This window comes from Crotalus tigris, unplaced genomic scaffold (assembly GCF_016545835.1).
Source record: "Crotalus tigris isolate CLP2741 ecotype Arizona unplaced genomic scaffold, ASM1654583v1 scf7180000017685.4511686, whole genome shotgun sequence".
NCBI lineage: Eukaryota > Metazoa > Chordata > Lepidosauria > Squamata > Viperidae > Crotalus > Crotalus tigris.
The window spans coordinates 2,953,927-2,978,011 of record NW_024096565.1 but is presented as its reverse complement, the minus strand read 5'-3'; the positions used below and the strand labels follow the sequence as shown (position 1 = coordinate 2,978,011).

General features: G+C 36.5%; 1 protein-coding gene across 7 annotated transcripts in view; it reads right to left on the bottom strand.

The window, feature by feature from the left end:
* Nucleotides 1-1,494: 1,494 nt before the first annotated feature.
* Nucleotides 1,495-24,085, bottom strand: part of FGF14 (fibroblast growth factor 14) — a 347,896-nt gene continuing 325,305 nt past the window's right edge. For all 7 annotated transcript variants that reach the window (XM_039337731.1, XM_039337729.1, XM_039337730.1 and 4 more), the window contains 2 exons: nucleotides 7,769-7,967; nucleotides 1,495-2,517 (listed from right to left, as the gene is read on the bottom strand). In XM_039337731.1, the coding sequence (XP_039193665.1) occupies nucleotides 2,381-2,517; nucleotides 7,769-7,967 (336 nt within the window). In that variant the 3' untranslated portion in view covers nucleotides 1,495-2,380. The remainder of the gene's footprint in view (nucleotides 2,518-7,768; nucleotides 7,968-24,085) is intronic.

Here is a 24,085-nt window from a genome sequence, read left to right as displayed (position 1 = left end):
ATCATCATTAAAATGAAAGGGAAATAATACATTTCACACTTTTTATTTTGCATTCTTATTTTAAAGCTTTCAGTTGCGCAATACAGAAAGTATACTGAAAATCAAAGTAAGCAGTCTGTAATAACTGGGGGTCTAGAAAAAAACAACAACACTTCACAATTCAGAATAAAATGTGGCGGGCTAGCAGACCTAGGCAGACCCCAATTCTGTATCTACTATGCAGAGCATCTGCAAATGGCATGGCTTCTGGAGTCACCCAGGCCACTGTTGATCCATTTGTGGGGAACCAGCATTACTCCTTTCTACCCTATGTGGGGATAAAATCAAAAAAGCCTTCTTCCCAAACATTCCTTCTCTAGAGGCCAAGGAGGAAAAGAATGCTTATGGTTCATTTTTGTGCACCAATTCTTTCCTTTGTTGTAAAATAACTTAATCTTTTTTGTTGTTTTAAAAATGCTACTACATTCTGGAAACAGAATAATGTTTAATGTCCTTCACTCATGTGGCTGAAAGAAATAAACTTAAAACAGCCTCTTACCATGTATGGAGAAACCCAGAAATCAAAAGACCGAATACTGTTATATATGTATAACCTAGTAGCAATTTGTAATCTATTCACACATATCTTAAGGACCTGTTCATTCAAATAGAAGCTGATATCAATCAAGATTCAGGAGTTAATTCAAAGTTTAATCTGTTACCACCAAACCAAATAGGAAATCTGAACATTTCATAATAACTATGAAAAGTAAACCAATATTTAAATCCACTTTGGAAAAAAAGTTCCAAAATTGGAACTGAAAATAAACATATGTGCAAATGCTTAGACGTTTCAGAAATGATTTTCTAGAACAAAAATATATTTTGGTCCACATCATGCTTTCTGTTTTCAATTTAGTTCCCCAGTATCTACTTTTAAAAATTTATCCATTTGTCTGAGATTATTTTTTAAGAATAGCCTGTTACTATTCTTTCCTTTTGGCTTCAAGACTTCCTATCCCCAAAATACTAGTATTTATTTCATTTAGTAATCAAAGGAGAAACATTCTTGACCTTGTTTTTTTGTTAGAATTTTCTTAAATTTGTAGAATACAGGGAAAATCAAAATAATAAAAGATAAATGCAAGGCACCGAAAACCTAGCAATTTGGTGGCCATAATATCCTAAGAAGCTGGTATAGATAAAACAATATATTGCCTGGATTTTGCATGCTAAGCTATCAAAGAAATGCAAAGGAATCCTTCAAATATGTTTAAAATCTTTCCTCTCTTTTTAACACTGAAAATATTAAAGTATAATCTGTTAACTACCTTTTGCATTGGTGCTGCAGAGAAAAACACAACTTCCTTGCCCATGCTTTGCTGAGTAAGAGTGAACTACAGCCATAAATAAAGATGGGATTACATTTCGTTGTTTAAAACAGAAGGAATCTATTGTTTTGAAAGAGACGTAGGTAGCACAATTCCCATTCATTCTAATTTTTTTTCTTTTAAATTTCAGATAATGAGTACTAGTAGATGAAAAATGAGCCTTAATTCAGGCCTACAAGGCCTACAGAGTTCTTTGGACCCACTTCCTTAAAAATATGTGGGTCTTGCTCGCTGGGCAAGGCAAATGTTACCATTACCAGTAAGTCTGTGATATGTATAAAACACACACACGCACACACAGGGGATATCAAACATTGGCCTTGAAAGATTGTTGACTAGCCACGTGTGATGCTTTTCCCTCCTCGGGAACATACTGTACTATATTCAGGCGGAATCCTTATTTGCAATGATCCTATCTTTTACAGGTATGATCCCTAACAGGGTTTTGAAGGCTCCCCTAATTCTCCGATTGCTTTCCAAAACCAAGCCATCAGCAACACTTCAATCTGAGCAAAACATAATCCCTGCAAAGGAGTCACACAGACAGCGGAGCAAGCAGCCTCATAAAAAAGGGGAGGAAGAAAAAATCCATAATAGCACAGGTTTTACAGCATCTATCTAGAAATTACTTGTTATTATTCTGTGGGCTACAAAATTGAACTTAAAACACGGGGGGTTTCCTGGGATCCAAAGGGGGAATTATGGGTAACTGTCAGCAGGCAAGATATCAAGTGTACTTGTGAAGTATGCCATTCACATGAGGTGTCACAGTCACAGAAAAGAGATTAAAAGGCATTCCATATCTGGTAGGGCATTCTATGGTCGGAGTTCAGCTGGTCATCCAAAAGACTTTGCTGTGGGAGGAGTTACAGATTTGGAAGGAGCACAGAGCAAGCCCTTGCTTGCTTCCAGCCAGTCCGCAGACACCAGAGTGGGATAGTCTTGGAAGGATAAAGTGCTCAGCTGTACATAAGAGAGTCCAGTAAGTCACAACATCCACGAGGCTCTGGCTATGTGGTCTTACTCTTGTTCACTGGTTTACCTCCATTCATTATTGCCGATGCACTTGTGCTTTTACTTGGTGTCACCCCAGCCTTTGGCACTGTTTCTCCAACATCATGTAGAGAAGGTTCTCGGTACATGGCAACTATAGTGGTTAGGGAGAAAAGAGAAGTTCATGTTAAGTCAAACATACCAACAAAGTTTGTTTCTGTACTTATTTCAGTGCAAAATATCAGAACACTCTTCCTTAACCCAATGCAGAGCTGTTTTTTTAAAATAGAACACCATGTAAAACAACACATACATAGTGACTTCCTTCAGATATATCTACGATTAAAAAGCAAAGGGTAAATGTGTGCAATCTAAGCAAAACTGATTAAAATTAAAGACATTTAAATTAGAATGTCTGTCTGCCCATTTTCAAAATCTATTTTACTGTTTGTGGAAAAGTCTAGGAAGGCAGGTGTATTATTTGGTTGCAGCAAAAACAACATTGTGACTAAGATATATTGTGGCACAAAACTCTTTTTTATTAGAGAAAATATGAATTTTCAGATACGATATTGTTGTCATTACGGACATTTGGTGGGATGAAACCCAGAAATGAAATATACAGCTAGAGGGATTTAAATTATTTAAAAGAACAGACCAAATAAAAGAGAAGGTAGTGTTGCACTATATATAAGAAATAACATCTGTACAGAAATAGAGCACAACAATGATGAAAACTGTCTTGAACGCATTTGGATCAATATAAAAGGATAAAAAATGACATTGCCATAGGTGTGTAGCATAGGCCACCCAACCAAACAGAGGAAATAGATGAACTTTTTGCTAGTCAGTTAACTAAAGTATGTAGGAAGCACATCATCATAGTAATGGGGGACTTTAACTACCTTGACATCAACTGGGAATCTAACTGTGCACCAAGTGGAAGATCAAACAGGTTTCTGACAAACCTAGCAGACAACTTTGTCTCCCAAAAAGGAAAAAAGAGAACTAAGGTATCAGCCATATTGGACTTAATTCTCACTAACAGAGATGAAATGATAGAAGGTGTTGAAGCTATAGGAACCTTGTGGGGGAGTGATCATACAATATTGGAATTCAACATTATGGAAGCACAAGCAATAGAACAAAGTCAATCTACAGTGTTGGACTTTAAGAGAGCTAATTTCAACAAACTTAGAGAGAGCTTGAGAAGGATTCCATGGATGAGAATCCTCAAGGGAAAAACAGCCCAAGAAGCTTGGGAAACTTTGAAAAGTGAGATTATAAAAACCCAGTTTAACACAATACCAATGAAGAAATAAAATAACAGCTCTCAAAAGAAACCAGCATGGCTGCATAAAGAACTTTCTGATAAACTGAAAGACAAAAAGGACAAGTATAAAAAGTGCAAAGATGAACTGAGGAAATCTAAGGCTCAAAATGAACTAAGACTTGCGACAAAAATCAAAAATTAAAAAAAAGCTTCTTTCAACATGTAAAAAACAAGAAAAAAGTCAAATAAACGATTGGTCCATTAATGGGAGAAAGTGCAAGAAGATGACAAGCAAAGGGAGAAAGCAGAACTGCTTAACGCATTTTTTGCATCTGTCTTTACACAAAAGGAAAAAACAGTCCAACCTATCAAAAACAGTATCGTAAAAAGCAGATTAGGAATACAAGTTAAAATAGACAAGAAAATGATAAGTGAGCACCTGTCCACCCTGTACAAGTTCAAATCACCAGGACCAGAGGATTACACCTCAAGGTTCTGAAGGAACTGGCAGACGTGATCTCAGAACCACTGAACTATATCTTTCAAAGATCCTGGAGCACTGAGGAAATACCAGAGGACTGGACAAGAGCTGATGCAGTTACCATCTTCAAAAAAAGGGGGGGAAATGGATCCAGGAAACTACAGACCTATCAGCCTGACCTCAATATCTGTGAAGATTCTGGAAAAGATAATCAGAAAACTGATTCCATTCCACTCCATTCCATTTGACTTATTATCTTACTTCAGGTTTCTTTTGCTTTTACAGGCTTGCAAAGGTCATAAATGCAAGGATTGGTTATCAAGTTACTCTTTCATTAAAATTGCAATTACGAAAGGTCACTGGACAGAGCAGTACCTTAAATGAGGACTAGATGTATAATATCTCAGATACACAATGGACTATACTTTGGAAGAATCCTAGGTTATGTTCTATATCATCAAAGATCAAGACAAGTTACATGCAAGTGACCCATCAGTGATATTTGACCTCTATACACTTTAAAAAAAAAACCTATTACAGTTATAGACCAGCATTACAAATGAGAAGCATTCAAAAATGAAATGAAATGAAAATACAAGATAATATTTAACAATTGGTGGTGGATTGTCAGTGGGATGAAGAGATTAACAATGTAGTAAGGCAAACCAAGTATTGGGACAGTTTGCTCCACTCCTATAACATAAGGCAGTACTGATCAGCACAAAGAAGCATCTCATAGAAAGCATATTTGTCCCCGCCCTACGTTACCAGTGCCAAAAATGGACACTTATAACAAAACATAAGTGGAAATTAGTCACTATAGAAATGAGATGTTTAAGGAAAGCTGCTGGAGTGACCAGAAGAGATAAAATCAGAAATGAGACTATAAGAGAAAGATTCAATTTAAGATTGGCCTAGGACCAATCTTAAATTGCCTACAAAAACAACAAATAAAGTGGTTTGCTCACCTGAAGAGGATGTCATGGAATTTCATGCCATACAAGACATATACAGAAAGAGGAAAAGGTCAAAGAAAACAAGGCAGATCCAGAAGAAGATGGAGAGACAACATCAAAGACATACTACAACAACATCAATTAACAATGGTTGAGGCCGCCAGAAGAGCAAGAACCAGAACTTTGTATCTCTCTTGTAACCCAAAGTGATAAAAGAGGAAGTAAAGAAGAAGAACAGTATGTATACCGGAAAATTCAATTAATGCAGGGATGTCAAACTCAATTTCATTGAGGGCCGCATCAGCATTGCGGTTGCCCTTGGGGGGCTGGGTGGGTGTGGCCAGAGTGGGTGTAGCCTACTGGGTGGGCGTGGATGGAGTGGGTATGGCCTACTGGGTGGGCGTGGCCAGTTCTACATCATTCGCATCAAGGTTGCCTGTGAGGGCCTGGGCAGGAGTGAGACAGATCTGAGGGTCTTTGGTAGAAGGGAGTGGGACCGGGGCAAGTGCCAAGGCATGGTCCACCAGGGCAAGTGCCAAGATGGCCACCACAAAATTGTACATTGGCTCCCAGCTGGCATGGGCCAGGGCCAAGGCAGCGGGGGCCGTTCCCTCACTGTTTCCAGGATGGCTTCGCGGGCCACATGAAACCACTTTGCGGGCCACATCCAGCCCCAGGGCCTTGTGTTTGACATGTCTGAATTAATGTCTCAATATGTATTTCCTGCCATTATTTACTGAAGTGACCAAACGTATTAAAAATAAGATAACTTTTCAATTCATGATAGTTACAGAAAGAATAGCTACAGCATATTAGAAAAATACAGAGGCTTTATTACTGTTATGAAAACCCACAGAAAAATGTTGAAATGGAAATACCAACATACAAAAGATGTGAGATGTTGGCATATACAGTATATGTCTTGTTTGCTCTGTCTATACAAAATTTGCTATTGGAATTTTGACTTATTTTCTATCTTTTTAATACAAAATTGGTTTAGAAAACCAATCCATTTTTTTAAAAAATAATTAAGATATATGTGTTACTGGAGCAGCGCAGTGACCTAGAGGTGAAGATCTGCATCTGACTTGGAAGGTTGAGAGTTCAATCCAACGCTATCAGGGTGCAAAGAGAAAACATCTGCTGAAAACTCCACATAGGCATCAGGAAGGGTATCCAGCCAGTAAATGCTCAGCTCCATTCAGTCACCTCGACTCCACCCCGAATAAAAAGGGATTAAAGGGTCGTAAAAAGAAAAAAAATGTGTTTACTGCAGAATCTTATATGATTCTTTCCTGTAATTGCTTCCTGGAAGTATCATGTGACCATGGTATCTGATCAGATGAGGATTTTTTTTCCTCTTGTAGATTAAATGAGATTTAATTGCTAGGAAAAATGGGCAAAATGCAAAAACAAATCAGGAATAAGCCAGGATTGGTAAACCAGCAGTAAATCAGTTTTTCAACTTGTGGTTAATTGTTAGAAAAGCATTTTTTTTCAAAAGAAATGGGCTTATACTATAGTACCAAAGAAACAAAATTATGGTTTACTATGAAATGCTAAATGTCACAGACATATTTAATATTATGGTTAATCACACACTCAGCCAAATATTTAGACTGGATTTGACATTTTTATCTACTTATCAAGTCCAGGATATAAACTGTTCCACGTAAAGTTGCTTTTTGCAATTGACTGATGGTGTTTTTGTCAACAGTATTCAAATGGGACTCTTATTGCTTTGGATTGTATTCAAGATACCAATTACTATTGTTACTATCTGTATTTTCTTTATTGTTATAATAATACACACAACAATGTGAAATCACAATTGCTACTTTTTTAGCTGGTGCTGGCCTTCATATGCATTGAGACGTCATTATTATTATGGTTGGTCACAGGCAGTCAGATGTTTACACTGGTTTTGGCATTTTTACGCCAAATAAATCCTTCCCAAAGAGCTGGGATAGGGAGATGTTGTTGTTTGATAATGATAAAGCTATCATTGCAGGATGCAAGCTGTTTCAAACAAGGAGGCCTTTTTCAATTGGCTCACGGTGATTTTGTCAATGCTGCTGGTGTTCAAGTGGTGCTCCAGATGTTTTGGGATTGCACCCAAGGCATTTATTACTACTATTATTAGAAATGAAGAAGAACATATTGTGAGCCCGTATTTCCTCAGGTGATATTTTTTCATTTCACCTTGGACTGACTTTTTCTTTGGAATAACAGAACTATAGTATTTTGAACCTTCTAGCAAAATCATTCATATACGTTATCTCAGAAATCCTTGCAACAGCTAAATAAGAGCGATCAATACTTTTCTCACCCCACAGTGCTTAAAAAGACTGAGAAGAAAAGAAGATGGCTTATCTAGTGTTACTTGCTGAGTTTTTAGCAAGAATGGGAGAGTCTTTCTCATGTTCAGACTTGGTGGTACTGGAATTTGCTTTCAGAAAAGCTTTCCATATTCTTGCCCAGTTCAAAGATTGCCACCAAAGAGCTTTTCATCCATATTCTATTCAGGTAGGAAAAAGAAAACCAGACACAAAACACGAAGTAGGGAAATATCAAATGGACAGTTAGGAAACACATGCAAGGATATCAGAGTTGATATCATTTGAAAGTCAACTTGAAGGGCGACAGGTTTTTGCAATGTTTTGATGCACGCAATGCTGTGTCAAAGTCAGCTTACCTTCCAATGGCTTCGGTAGAAAATGCGCTGCTGGTTTTGTTTTCTTCACTCTGTTGCCTTTCATGACTTGTCCTTCTTTGTTGAGTCCCAAGAACCAGGCTCTACCTGACTCTTGCTGTCTATACAGCATCGATGAGTAGATTACATAATAATTTTCAAAAACAGACTCCTTAAACTTACATTCTGGGGTAAAAAGTTCCTGTGAGAGAAAGAAAAGAGGTTAGAGGAAAATTCCAACCAGTGTCCAGTGGTTATTTTTTATATTACTTGCTGCTATTCTGTTTGCGACGTTTAATCCAGGTGGAATTTTGCAGAGTGCCACAATACTTGGGCAGATCCTGGCAACTGAATCCATGCATTTTTTTTTTTACGTTTTGGACACACCCATTAAATGAAATGAAAATCAGTTTCAGAGTGTAACAATGAATAGCTGCAGATAGTCCTTGACTTACAACAAGTCGTTTAGTGACTGTTCAAAGTTACAACAGCACTGAAAAAAGTGACTTGTGGTCATTTTTCACAGTTATGATTTTTGCAGCATCCCCATGATCAGGGGTAGGCAACCTTGGCTCTTTTATGACTCGTGGACTTCAACTCCCAGAATTCCTGAGCCAGTATGGCTAGCTCAGGAATTCTGGGAGTTGAAGTCCACGAGTCATAAAAGAGCCAAGGTTGCCTATCCCTGTCTATGATTATGTGATCAAAATTCAGATGCTTAGTAACTGGTTCATATTTATGACCGTTGCAGAGTCCTAAGGTTACGTGAACTGCTTTTGCAACCTTCTGACAAGCGAAGTCAATGATTCACTTAACAACTGAGTTACTAACTTAGTAACTGCAGTGATTCACTTAATAATTGAGGCAAGAAATGGGACAAAACTCAATGGGACAAATGGGACAAAACTCAATAAATGTCTCATTTAACAATAGAATTTTTTGCTCAATTGTGGTCATAAGGACTATCTGTATTTTGTAGACTCTGACTTAAAGATCTTGAACTGTATTCAGCAACCAAGGAGCTAATGCCTATCACATCATCCATGAGGCATAGTGTTTATATCTCGCTTCTCCTGTCCATCCAGAGTAAAGTAAAAGTATCTGGCCTAAAACTGTCTCGTGCATTTATATTTAAGACATTAAATGTAATTTTAGGCTTTTACAATCCCATTCACTTAAAATTATTTTTATTAACAATGGGCTGCTATTTCACTTGAAATGCAGGAACTGCTAGTAATTCAACAAAAAACTTCCGCTGAATTATTTTCTAAGAAAATGGTACACATTGAAAAGGAAAGAGTAAATTATCTTTACATCAGACTTTAACGTTGCGAATCAAAGCATGGATTAGAAATGTATAATATAAGGTACAATATAAGTGAATCAAGGGAAAAGTTCATCATCTGAAGGAGAAATCTATTCCCCCCCCCCCCAAGTAATGAAAAATGAGAAGGGGAAAGCAAATAAAAAGATATCTGTCAGAACTGCCATCTCACGCCTGCACTTTGCATTTGCTAGCTGCCAGTCTGCCATAAACTATGGGGGGGGGGGAAGAGCTGGATGGGAAGTGGGGCTGATGACTCATTGTACCTAGACATACAACTTCAAGGTCAGACAGCTGGGAAAGGCATGCACCCCCACACCGGCCAGTCTATAGTTGAAGAGACCATTCCCGAAACATTTTCTTTGAATTTGATTGGCCAATGAGGGATCAACAATGGGAAGGGACAAAGGGAGAAAAGTTAACCAGGAAAGTTTGGCGCATGAACCTCAATTCTGGCTTTGCTATACTGTAATCCACTTGGCTTTTAGTAAAGTAAACCTTTCACACCAAATGGAGTCGAGAGTCATTCTATGCTGAAGGGACCAAGTTGGGGCAGGACTGACAACAACTTTCTTTCTTTTGCATTTATGGGATAAATTCAAAAAGGCTGCAGATAAAGAGGTGCTCTTCATTAATGTCACCTAAATATTAATGGGTGAGAAAATAATGCAAGAATATTTGTCTTAATTACTGAAAGAGTACAAATTTCAGAAAGCTATATCCCTGGAATAACGGAATGTTTTATTTACCGTATATGCCGGTGTATAAGATGACTTCTGGAAGCGCTAAACTCGGCGCCAAAGACGGAGGTCGTCTTATACGCCGAGTCGTCTTATATGCCGGAAATACTGGTAGTTTCCAGCGTATAAGACGACGTTCTAGGAATGCGGCTCGGTGTCAAAGACGGGGGTCGTCTTATACGCCAGGTCGCCTAATACGCCGGCATATACGGTAATAGAAAGAAACATTAATAAATCCAACTAGAATTGAGCACGTTTCAGTTTTATTTATTTATCCATGTGTCAGAAATGCCACCTTACATCTGCTTTCTGCAATCGCTTTGGTTCCAGTCTGCTATGAACCCTGGGGGGAGGGGGAGTGCCTGGGGCGGGAGTGAAAGCTAGGAGAGAGAGAGTGTGTGTCTGGCCAAGACGGCGTCCCAAGGTCATGCCACGATGAGAAAAATGCAGCATCAAGGCAGCCTACAATCAGAGTGGCTGTTTCCAGAACATCTTATTCGAAACACGATTGGACAGTAAGGGACCAGCAATGGGGAGTACCTAAGTGGGGAAAAGTTTTTACTCCGAGTTTTGGCACATGAACTTCAGTTCTGGCTTTCCTTTACTGTATTCTGCTTGACCTTTAGTAAACTGTGCTTTTTCCACCAAATGGAGTCAAGGGTTGTTCTTATTTAAAAGTTTGAGCTGATGCGTGGCTGACGCCATGTTTGCTTCTATTGACAAAATTGATAGGGTTTCAACTTGCTTAATTCTGCCCATATTATCTATGCATGTACATAAATAATTACAACTATCTCTGAAAAAAACAGACAAAGCCACACTAGAACTATGTACCAAATGTGGATAGTTTTTTTTCTTATTTTCTCAATAAATAAATGAATTAACTACATGAACACTGCCACCCAGTTGACAATAGACATCAGTTTGAATAAAAGTGTCTAAGAGAATCTAGAAAAGTTTGATTAAATGTAAAGGACATTTTAAAAAGTGAAATGTATCCCATTATGGGCTATACCTTGGCATGCGATAGAGGGAATAAGGAGAGGAGTCAAGATGGATGGTGTTTCTTACGCACAATTACTTAGATGGGATGGTAAAAACTGGCAGTTAAAATCTTTGGAAGATCTAGCACAAGAAAACATTATATACTCATGGTTTCAGTATAGACAAATAGTGGATAGATGGAAGTTAGATCGTAATGTGGGTTTACTTAGAGAAGATGAAAATTTTCTTAAACAAGTAAAAGATCAAAGACGAACTCATATTAAGAGAATTTATGGGGTGCTAGTAGAATTGGACTCAGAGGCAGAATTAATTAAAGAATGCATGATTAAATGGGCACAAAATTTTGGTGAACCAGTTCTACTAGATACCTGGGAAATTATTTGGGTGAGGAATGTCAAATTTACACAAGCCCAGAACTTAAGGGAGAATTTTTATAAAATGTTTTACAGATGGCACCTTGATCCACAAAAAATGTCTCGTATGTATCCTGACTTACAGCCCAAATGTTGGAGATGTGGTTGTTTGGATGCTACTTACTATCATATTTGGTGGTCGTGTAAAAATATAAAAGCCTTTTGGATTAAGATATGGTGGAATATTCAAAGAATTTTTAGAAGGAGGGTAAAATTTACCCCACAATTGTTTTTGTTAGGTATTGTTACTGATTGTGATACTAAAGAGACCACATTGATGTTAAATTTAATTACAGCTGCAAGGTTGTTAGTAGGGCAATGTTGGAAGAAGGAATCTTTGCCTACTTTGCAAGAGTGGTTTTTTAAAGTTTCTTATTTGGCGGAAATGGCAAAGATTTCGGCTTTCTTGAAGGATCAATCGCAAGAGAAGTATTTTGCGGTATGGAAAAAATGGATAGATTTTATACAATGTAAGTTGGATATTAAAAAATATTATTTAGTTTTTCAATAACTTATATTTAAAATTTAAAACATCTTATAGATTTTATTCCTTTTTTATTTTTATTTTTTATTTTTATTATACTTTCTTTTATCTTTTTCTTTTTTCCTTTTCTTTATTCTTTTTCCTCTCAAGTATTATTCTTTTGGTATCTATGTTTTTATATATATATATTATTGTTAATTATCTTATAATTTGTTTAATTAATGTATTTAATATTTAGATTTATTCATGGTTTATATCTTTTTTTAAGATTTTTTGAAGAAATTTCAATTAAGCCTATGTTCAGCTCTGGGAAGATCCGGGGAGGGAATGGGAGGGTTGGGGAGGTTTGGGGATGGGTTGTTTTGTTTTTGTAAAATTTCAAAAATTCAATAAAAAAAAAAGTGAAATGTATGTATGAATAATTTTTAATGTCAGTTCTTTACGACTTACTGACATGGGTTTGAAAGACGTTGTGTGCCATAACAAATTTCAAGATGACTCATTGAAGTCAATTGCCAAATCCGCTTCTCAAGTTGTACAAAGACTTCCAGAAGAGCCTAATACGCTTGATATATGGGTTTTGCATATTACTTTGCATGTCCCTTTGGTTTTGCTCCAGGTTTCAAAAATTGCTGTGGTTCTTGATAGGTAAGATCAACATTGAGAAGACCTCATTGTACTGTATATGTCTCAACATGAAGCAGACTAGAACTTCATCCTAACTTCTTTGGAAAGATGTATTCACCAGATACAGATTTCCTATCAATTTTTTAAGCTTAAAAAACAGGGACTCATAGTTTTCTGTGAAAGTGAATGTAATCAGGACATTCCTGGGCAACCAGGAGGGAGGAAAGGAAGGTGGCAGGAATTACCTGGTATTGCTTATGGTGCATAGTTAAGGGGAAAGAAGGTTAGACTGGGCACAGACACCCTTCAAGAGCAAGTAACTCTTATCAAAAACTGTCAAAGGACATCCCTTCCCTGCTTCAGGAAGGAGTTTACTTCCCCCCAGGGCAGCTCCCAAATGTCCCTTCACAGATTAGAAGGAGTTTCCTGTTAGAAAGGTTTCCAGAAACACAGAGATACCATGGCTTGAATTTGTAAGAAGGAATGACAAGATCCCCAGATGTCCTGGAAGAAAGCCAGTTGGCAAACTCTTGGATTTCAGAGCTGTTTCATTCCTTTGAGTCATTTCCCCCTTCATCTTTCAGCTTCTTTCCCTTGCTTTTCTCTGTCCTTCTCCCCCTGTCTTCCCTCTCCCCTATTCAAAGGCTATTATTATGATCCCAGAATTGTTGTCAGAATTTTGGCAGGAGAGAACTGCAGCCAGAAAAATAAAATTCCAGCTACTCATTCCTCAGGGAAAGATAGGAAGACAAAATCTGCTGCAAAAATAAAGAAAAGGAAAGGAATACATTCACATACTACTTAAATGATTACTTAAATATCTTTCTATTATTCTTTAGACACCAGCGGTTGCTAATTTCTGCTTAGATTGCTTTAATTATTCTTTCAACAATTTCTCTTTTTCAAAAAAAATCATATTTCAAGTGATTTAGCTTGCCTTGCTGCATAATATATTGCATATATTGGAACCATTCTAGCTTGAATTTGATTAAACTTCTGCTGTAAATGCATGCAATCAATGTTTCCATTGTTTTGTCTGGAATAGACAAAATGTTTCCATTTTTTCCAAATCTCTAAAAAAAATGTTAAAATATGCATTTTGTTTCTTAAAATGGGAGTCAAATGGTAAAGCCCAAATTGATTACATGTATAGTGTAATTCAGTTTGTACAAACATATACAGCATATGTTCTTTATAATTGTTTTAAATGAAAATCTTCATTTTTAAGACTTATCTAATGCTACATTGTATTTTTCTAATATATAATATATAAAATAAAGTTGTTTTTATCATTATAGATTAGTAATAAACAATTATTTGCATATATGTAACTGTAACAAAGTAATTGAAGTATTTGAAACAAGATCAAGATTTTAACAAAGAAAAACAATTCTGCTAATTATACTGTAATTATTCTACAAGTAATTACAAAAAAAGGTTTATTTATTATTTATTTTATATTTCACATTTCTGAATCACTCATCTCCTCAGAGAGGTCGCATTTGTTAGATTCTATTCTAATGTTTTATGGAAGAGGGTGACAGTTAAGATTGTTTAATTGTACTTCTTTGTAATGATTGCTCATAAATGGCTAAATCCATCTAGACAAATAGAGAGGCAGTATATTATTTAAATTGATTCTGCAATTTTTTATTAATATTAACATAGAATATAATTTATCAAAAATATATTTTCATCTTGCTTCTGTGTGAAACAATTTCTTCATTAACCTTCTGCATTACCTAGCCCATGGGTGAAAAGTCCTGTTTCCCTGAGGTCATTACTCATTCCAAAACACTTAATTCAACGGTCCCCAACCCTTGTGGCTTGGTGGCCTGGCTGGAGGGGGAGGGGAACAGAGTCATGCGATTGGTGGCCCAGCACACACACACACGTGTACATAGTTCAACTCACAGGAATGGTGGGCTGGCACACACACAGCTCAACTTGCATGAATGGTGGGCTAGCGCATGCACATGCAACTTGTGTGAGTTGAGCTGCGCATATCTGTGCATGCACCCTGGTCTCTGGCTCATGTACATTGAGCTGTGCATATGCCTGGTTCCAAATAGGTCACGGCCCAGTAATGGGCCACTGCCCGGGAGGGGGGGGGGTCAGGATCTCCTGCTCTAATTCATGGAGATCAACAGAAGCTTCTGCAGAGGATTTTTCTAAGACAGCTATCTTCAGCATGTGTCACACACAGGATGAAAGAAGTTTGTTTCTGTTACTTTAGGGATGGAGCAAGAAAGGAATGGTGTAAAATGCAAGGAAGTAGATGTTTCCTGAAGGTTAAGAGTAACATTATAGTGACAAGAATTGGATAACTGAGAAACAGATATTTGTCAGCATGGAAATATTTGAAAGTATCTGTTTAGGTAATCTGTTTAGGTAATCATCTGTCAAGAATACAATAGTTTTACAGTTTTGAGGTTCAAATCCAATAGCACTGGCTCTTCAGTGCCTCATGACCTATAACCACTAGGGAGCAGTAGGGTGAAGATGGATAGTTCAGGATTTGCACTGAGTCTCCTCTGTCTATCATTCTGCTTACTGTTGCTTAAGAGTTGGTGAATTACTTTTTTCTGCCTTCTTACCAGATATACAAACACCTAGCACATGCTTTTGGACTGTCTACCTAGTAGAATACGGTTAACCAGGTACAAGGCTTTGATATCCCTACAATGGAAAGAAATCTCCTTTCTGTAATAGTTTACAAAATGTGATTCACTAACGTTTAAAGTTAGATTTCTGCTCTCGGGGACTCTTATATACGCACTTATACAGGCAGAGGTTTGAGCTTGCTGCTTGCTTCCCAGATGTTTTGTTACCAAACTAGGTAACATCTTCAGTGGGATTTGAGGTGAGGTGTCTTATTTGTTTATATAGGTCTTGGGTGGTTGGTTGGTCTTGTGACTGGTTGAATCATAAGACTGATTGAGTCACAAGACTGATTGATAGTTTCCATTACCTAGTTATATATTATACTTCATTTGGTAACGAAATGGCCGGAAGACAAGCAGCAAGTTTACATCTACAAGCTATGAATATTCCCTACAATTTCTATTCAACAGGAAGATTCCCACACTGAGCAGTGAACAGTTTTAGATTACTGTCAAGATTTCTTTTAATTCTAAATGTTATTATATTGTGATTCTTTATTGTTAATAATACAGTTTCTGGTTTTATATTTTGTTTTTAACTCTTTGATCTGTAAAAGTCCTAAGAATAAATTGAACATGACACATTCTGAAATGGAGTTTTCATTTTCTGCTCCTGTCAACAATAACAAAGAAGCACAAATGTTAAGGAAACGTTATCTACCCACACATTGTCTGCCTCTTGCCTAACACTTGCCTAACGTTACAACATTTTATAAACATTCAAAGTTTGCCTACCAATTATTTTTTTTTAAAAAAAATAAGTAACTTTGATCTTTATTGAGTACAAGTTGATTCTATTTTCTCTTATAAGATCAACAGATCTGATTTTGAAATAGCATCATCAACTGAATTTCTTTAGTTCTGATCAGAACAGCTACCTTTTAAAGTTTGCTAGCCCATAACTATATGCCAACAGGTTCTTATTAAAGGTATTTTCAGATGTTGCTTTTCTATCCACTGAGGACTGCCAGCTTGTATCAACTCACAAGAACTGAGTGATAAATTTTCTGGAATTTTACAGGCCTGTTGAGAGCAGAGCTGAGCTATAAACCCTAGGGCACTGATCAGCTGTTTGGATGGCTAGTTGCCTGGCATGATGTGATAATAGAGCTAGCTCAGCCAATTGCTATACTGTACATTTAGCAATATACCCCTTTTTAAGACTATAATAAATTATTCCACTGCAGACCAAATTGTTTGTCTCGAAGATAATTCAATTGTTCAGTTCCATACTATTCAAACCAAAGTGCTGAAAAACAGTAGTTCAAATTCAAAGAGTTAAAGCCCACAATGGAATTAAAAACCCAATATCATAAATATACTTTAGACTAGGGGTCCTCAACTGTGGCAACTTTAAGACTTGTGGACTTCAACTCCCAGAATTCCTGAGCCAGCTTTGTTTCTTGTCTTGCCTTCTGGTGCTCTGGAAAATAGTTTGACCCCCTCTTTGTTGTCACAGCCCCTTAGATATTGGAACACTGCTTTCATGTCACCCCCTAGTCCTTCTTTTCATTAAATTAGACATACCCAATTCCTCCAACTGTTCTTCATATGTTTTAGCTTCAAGTCCCCTAATCAACTTTGTTACTCTTCTCTGTACTCTTTGTAGAGTCTCAACATCTTTTTCGTATTGTGACAACCAAAGTGGATGCAGTATTCCAAGTGTGGTCTTACCAAGGCCTTATAAAGTGGTATTAACACTTCACGTGATCTTGATTCTATCCTTCTGTTGATGCAGCCTAGGATTGCATTGGCTTTTTTGGTGGCTGCAGCACACCACTAGGGCTCCAAGATCCTTCTCACACTTCCTGCTTTTGAGCCAGGTTTCATCTAGCTTTGATTTTTCCTGCCTCACTATAAAGCCATACTTTTCTCTATATTAAATTTCATTTTGTTGGATAGGGCCCATTGTCCAAGTCTATCAAGATCATTTTGGATCCTGAGCTTGTCTTCTGGGTGTTGCCTATTCCTACCAGCTTAGTTTCATCTGCAATTTGATGAGTTCCCCTTCAATTCCCATCCTCTAGATCATTTATGAAGATATTGAAGAGTCCTGGGTCTAAGAGGAACTTTGTGGTACACCACTGCTTAGTTCCCTCCATGTAGATATAGTTCAATTAAGGACTACTCATTGAGTGCGGTTTGTCAACCAGTTAAATATCCATCTGTGGTGATGCTGTCTATCCCACATTTTTATAGCTTACCAAGAACTACATTGTGGTTATTTTGTTGAATGCATTATTGAAATCCAAGTATAATGTATAATAATGCATTATTGAAATCCACACATTTTGCTGGTCCATTAATTTAATCACTTTGTCAAAGAATGAAATAAGATTTGTTTGGCATGATCTGTTTTTGACAAATCCCTGTTGGCTTCTGGTTATAATTTTACTTCCTTCCAGGTGTTCTCAAATCTGTTTTTTGATTATCTTTTCCAGGATCTTCTGAAGTATTGATGTCAGACTGATTGGTCTGTAGTTTCCTAAATCTATTCTCCCTCCCCCCCTTTTTTGAAGATGGGAACCACATTAGCTCTTTTCTAGTCTTCAGGTAATTCCTTGGTGCTCCAGGATCATTGAAAAATATGTTCAATGGTTCTGAGATAACATCTGCCAGATCCTTCAGAACTCTGGGATATAATCCATCAGGTCCCAGTGATTTGATTTTGATTTCTAGTCTGTCTTTTACGTTTACGTTTTTGGTAGGTTGGGCTATATTTTCTTATAGATTTCATCTGTTTACAAAACATAAGAAGAACCAGAATCATCTGGAAAGGTGTTCCAAAGGGCAAGAGCCATCACCAGGAAGTCCTGCTCCCTGGCCAAAACCCCACCTACCTTATATGTTATCTATTTATTATTTGTCTCTTATGCTATATGCTGCTCAGAATCGCATTGTTTACATGGCCTTATAAATCTTAGAAAAATAATAAAGTTCCAACAAATTAATCATACCCAACACTTAAATTGGGTCTGGAACCTTGTTGATAATCAAAACAGGACATCAGAATAAAGTTATTCTAAATTAGTTGGAATATTTTACTGCCACATTTTATACCTGCTAAACCCCAGTCCCATGAAAGCTGCATTGTAGATGACATAATAATATGAAAGGTACTTTAACCTAAAACATATTCTTGGTCCATCTAAGCTACATATGTGACTGAGTCTTTATCTCACTTCACATGCAGACTGACTCTGTGCCTTTCTTGTACTAGAGGTATTGAATGTTTATTCCAGAGTAAAAAAAGATGGATTCTCATTCAGATATTTTGGATTTTTAAGCTTGTTAAGATATTTTGGAATAAGGTTTAGGGATTTATTTCAGTAGTATTCATCAAATCATATCAATTTGTCTGAAGTTCATTTTTCTTTCAGCATACAAAAAAGGATAAATAATAGTTCCTGTACAAAATACATCTCTCATTCTTCCTTAGGGTAGCTAGAATGTGGAAAACAATTAACTGGAAAGTCCCTTTGGATTTCACTCCAAAAGTGATTTGCAAGTTTATTTTTTTGGCACTGTCTGAAAAATTAATACATAGAGGAAATGTTAAAAAAAATCTAAGATATTTTTTTTTTCAAATGTTGCTTCTTTTTTTCTCTTATACCAAAAACAATTGTTCGAGATCCATCTTTATTTCACTTCTCATTATGCTATGTTTATTGGGCTATCACTTATGGTGGTTTTTAAGCTGTTTTAAGAAATATATTCTTTTGCATTTGCTATTTGCTGTTACCCATATTTATGTTTTGGAGGGTTTTTTTGTTGAAGTATATGTACTTTGCTTTTTTAAAAAAAATTAATTACACATAATGATAATGTGTATCTTATGTCACTGAAACCATCCTATCCAGTATAATATCAAACTATTTCTTAGAATAAAACATCAAAATACAAGACAATTTAATGAGATAATTCTGAGTTCCTACATAATTATGCAGGAAGGATGGTACTCAACAGATACTTAAAACTTATTAAAAAGAATGATGTAATCTATTAAAATGAAAAGCAGGAAATGGGAAAATATAGAATTATCATGGCTTAGAAGATTTACAGACATGAATACAGTTTTACATCCTGAGTCACTGTTTTTATTTCAGGTTTTACCAATTCATTTACCTTCATTAACTCTTAAACAATAACAAAAAAGTGTTTTATTATGCTTTCCATTTATGAAATATTGTATGGTTATTGCAGAGGTGGAAAATGAAATCTGGGTTAAAATGAAGCCTACATTAAGAATGGGATATGAACAATTTCTTATTTAGTTTAAAGCCAATGGTAAACTTAGCTCACCTTTGTTCCTTCTTATTGCCATTTTCATAAATTCCCTATAATCTTTACCCCATTTATAAACCAAATATCAATCAGAAATTATACAGATTTTTTTAAAATTTAGAACTGATAATTTTAATTTCTTCAAAATGTGCTTGTCTATTTCAGTTACAATTCAATTTTTTTTTCTTAATTCAGAAAGAAAAGCTCAAGCAAACAACTCTTTGACAAGATTTGAAGCAGCAGCACTGAGTCTTTCACATTCATCTAAACTAAAGCTCTATATAAAATATCACAGAACAAACACACCAGGCTCTAATTAATTGTAAAATAGCTTGAGAAACATTCAACATAAAAATTAAGAATCAAGCGTGGAATTAAATATGGAAATAGAAACCAGAGTTATCACCCTCAGCTCAAATAAAGACAATTTTCTTAAAATATTGCATGGATGATATATGACTCATTGTAAACTAGCATGCATGAACAAAACAGCTCCTCTTTTTGTTGAAATGGTTGTGAGGAAAATGGAATTTATTTCCACATGTGGTAGTGTCATCTCCATGTTGTTTCTTTCTAGTCTCAGATTTTTTGGGAGATTGATGAAGTTAAAAATGAAACTTAATCTGTGTCTACTATTTCTAATGCAAACATGTAACAAATTCTATTTTTTTAATTGCCATTACAGCTAAACACAGGAAAGAAAAATTATGATATTGGAGTTCTGGTATCAAAATATTTGGCATATTGCCATAGCTGAGAAATTGACCTAACAAGTTAAAAGGAAATACTTTTCAAAATACATAGGCTCATTGTATATTTTGCTAAACAAAGGGACATAATTGCTTTATGCCAGATCAATATATTAATATGTGGGAGAAACATTAAGGAATTATTAGTACGTGAGTTTTAATTTTTTAAAATGTTTTTAAAACTATTTTTAATATTTTTATAAATTACTCAAGGCAGTGGGGGCATAACCAATAGTTCTCCCTCCTCTTATTTTCACACAATAACAACCTTGACTGTCCCAAGCCAGCTTTCATGACTAAGACAGGAGTAGAATTCATAGTCTTCTGGTTTTTAGCTTGGTTTACCACTTTACCAAACCTTTTATTCTTTATGTGCAAGTGTTGGATTGTATTGCATTGTTTATAATCATTGCACATTTTTAGAATATTTTTAAAGAATGGTGAAATAACAACAACAACAACAACAACAACGAACTGGAGAAGATAACAAAATACAAAGACCTACAAATAGAAATAGAAAGACTGGCAAAAGCAAGCAAGGGTAGTACCAATAGTGATAGGCTTCTTGGGTGCAATCCCAAAACAACTGGAGCACCACTTGAACACCATTGGCATTGACAAATTTGCTATTAGTCAATTGCAAAAGGCGGCCTTACTAGGAACTGCTTCCACCCTGCGACGATATCTGTAATACCATCAAACATCCACATCTGCCTATCCCAGGTCCTGGGTAAGGACTCGATAGGTAGACAAAATGCCAAATCCAGACTGAACATCTGGCTGACTGTGCGATGATCGATAATAATAATAATAGAAAAGTTGGAAGGGACCTTGGAGGTCTTCTAGTTCAAACCCCTCTCAGGCAGGAAACCCTATACCATTTCAGACAAATGGTTGTCTAGTCTCTTCTTAAAAGTTGGAAGTTGGAACATTCACAGCTTCTGGAGGCAGGTTATTCCAATGATTAATTGTTCTCACTGTCAGGAAATTATATTAATACTAAAAAGCACCCGATCACGCAGCAAACAAATGGAACGGTGGAGAACTGTCGACACGAAGATTGCTAGGACAGAGGAGGAGGGCATAGACCTCTATGCAGTTTCTATGTAACACCCGTATGAAAGTTACTCATGACAGTGGAAGAGTGAGAAGAAAGGGTGTGGAGCAGGGATTGGGAAAAGCGTGTGTGGGGGGGAGCGTCGGTGAGCCCAGGGAAGCTTGTAACACTGATAGAGGAGAAACAGATGCCCCCAGGGGGGAGAATGAAAACAAAAAGGGGAGGAGGGTCAGTGCTATGGAAGGAAATAAGGATAAAGGGGTGGTGGAGGAGATGAATACCAGTAATGAGATAGTGGAAGGAATGATCTGGAAGAACCATAGAAGGAAGCGTAAGGAGAGTAATAAAGAAACATCTGGAACACTAATTAACCGGCCGGGACCGGTGACGCGGTCCATGAGCCGGGTGCAGATGCCGGCAAAACCCATTTAAGTCATCATTGTTTACTGGCTCCTTAGCCCTGATGATGTTTGGAGTTTCCAAACGAAAGCTTGGCAGCTTTTAGTAAAGTATATTTTTATATTTATACTCTCCTGGTGTTCGTATTTTATTTGTACCATAGACATGCCCAGGAGTCGTATTTTTATGCAAATTTTCCAGCATGTGCATATATGTATACGTGTATGTGTGTGTATTTTATGGATAAAATAATGTACATATATAGTGAGATTATGGTTGAAAGAACTGATAGCTAGTGAATTGATTATTCTATTCCCCATTGTTTAAGATGCTCAGAGAAATTCATACCTATCTTAATAGGAAAGATTTTTGATTTAAATATATTTTGTCTATACTGAAAGCATTGATTGTAGTACACTGATTAACAGATTTGTTAAACCAGAGCACTTGAATTTAATCTGATTTACTGATTCACAGTTTGGGTTAAGCTGAAGCATTTTGATGTAAGCCGATTTAGTATGAATTAGTTCTACAGGACTAAACCTGTTTACATTTCAACAATTTAGCTTAACCAGGCTAAGTATAATCACCTCACTGTTAATGGAGCAAAATACATTTAATTCTAATTTCCAATGTATGCATTGGGCTTTCCTTGACATTAATATGTTAGATTGACTTGGGATGCAGAGAAAGCAACAGAAATTACAAATTGCATTACAGTCAGTGAACTTTCATAGCATTCTGGGCATTGCAATGTGCCCAAAGAAAGGATAGTTGATTGAATTATGGTCTTTGTATAATGCCACATTGTAATCACATCTATTTTGAAAAAAAAGAAGTGAGTATTCCAGATGCACTGTAAATTCCCATTTGAGCCATTAATGTACCACTGCAGCAAAAGAAACATGAGCAGTTTCTTTGTACTTCCTTTCCTCCAACCTCACATACTGTAATTTGTTAAACTTCAAAAGATATGAGGGTAAACTTCAAAAGGTGTAAGAATCAATGAGGAGCCATTCACTGCCATGTGCCTTAAAATTATAATTGCTATCATATTCATACAGCTGCTTGGGGTTTCTGGGAACTTTGCCCAACACCTCTGAAAGGTATTGTACAGATTACAATTTTTGAAGAACAAATGGAAGTGACTATCAATGACAACAAATGATACAGCACATGCTTGCATGGACAAATAACAGATTTATGACTTTTCCAATTGAAAGGTTTCAGGGCCAAATTCCATGTGACATCAACAATGGAATATGCAGCCTTGTCACCTAAGGAAATATCAGTTTTGGGGAGGGATGACTTTCATTACAACTACATCTTTCTGCAGCTGAAAGGCTGCTAGCCTATATCCTGTGCAATTACACAATCAGTTTAACGCTTCAGAGCAAATTAAACAAAAACGTTGCCTACAGCTTGGAGCTAGTGCCAGTTAGATTCCATCACCACCTTGTGTTCTTTTTTTGACATACTCATCCTAAACACTGGCACTGCATACTTTTCTGATCACAGCTACGTATATGCCTAGCTTCTAATTAAATACTAAGCATTCCTACTTTTTAGCTGCTTCCATGAAGTAACATCCTTCATCTACTGCAATCAAACTTTTGCATCTTTGTTCTTGCGAGGACCCCACAAATCCAGATGTTCATAACCTCCTTGTTGCAAGCAAAATTTGGCATAAGTGGAGGTAAAATAATTGCACCAACCTAGAGTCACTTTGACTTTCTTCATTAAAACGTTTGAGATTAAAAAAGGCATTCTCTATCAAAGCCATGTTGTAAAGCTAACTAAAACTTGATAGACAATGAGAATGATTCCAGTTTAATGGTAAACATAAAATTTACCTTTAGAATAAATAAAAATCCCAATTGCTAAAAATTAAAGAGATAGCTTTTTAAATAATACAAAAAAATAGTGAAAAACAATTTTGCTTGAATTATCTAGTTGTTCTTTGATTTTTTCTTTGAGAGATGGTTCTTTTGTAGAATCTGTTCTTTGATTCATTATCAATCATTGTTTCATTAATTCTGAATGGTGGTGCCTTTCTTGGCTGTGGCTGCTTCAGCTCTCAAGGGTGTTGGGGTTTTGAAAATGAAAGTGCATCAGGTTTGAGTTTCTTTGGAAGTGTGACAAGAAAGAGGAAGTGCATTACCAAATTGTTATATGGCCGTCAGTCTATATTGGATTTGGTGATATTTAGCAAGAGTGGAACTATTGATAAAGCTGTTCTGAAGAGTCTGTGTTACTTCAGACTGCTTTCAGTTGAAGGGGCCAGCAGCAGACATGTCAGTGGGTTGCATGGAAGGTGTGAGATTGACTGCAATCTCTGAAAGTGCTTGGCATTTGTGGTAGCAGAAGCAATGGGAGCATCAGCATTTGCAACAGGGAAATCTCCCTCTGGCACTGTGTGTCTTCTGAGATGGAGGAGGAATGATTGAAAAAGTATATGAGGCAAATGTGGAGGGTTAACAACTAGGCTAAAGACTAATCCATATAGAGTGTCAGTACCATCTATTTTGTTTGCTAATGTGCTCCTTAGAGCCTAAAATGAAGTACGTATAGCTAG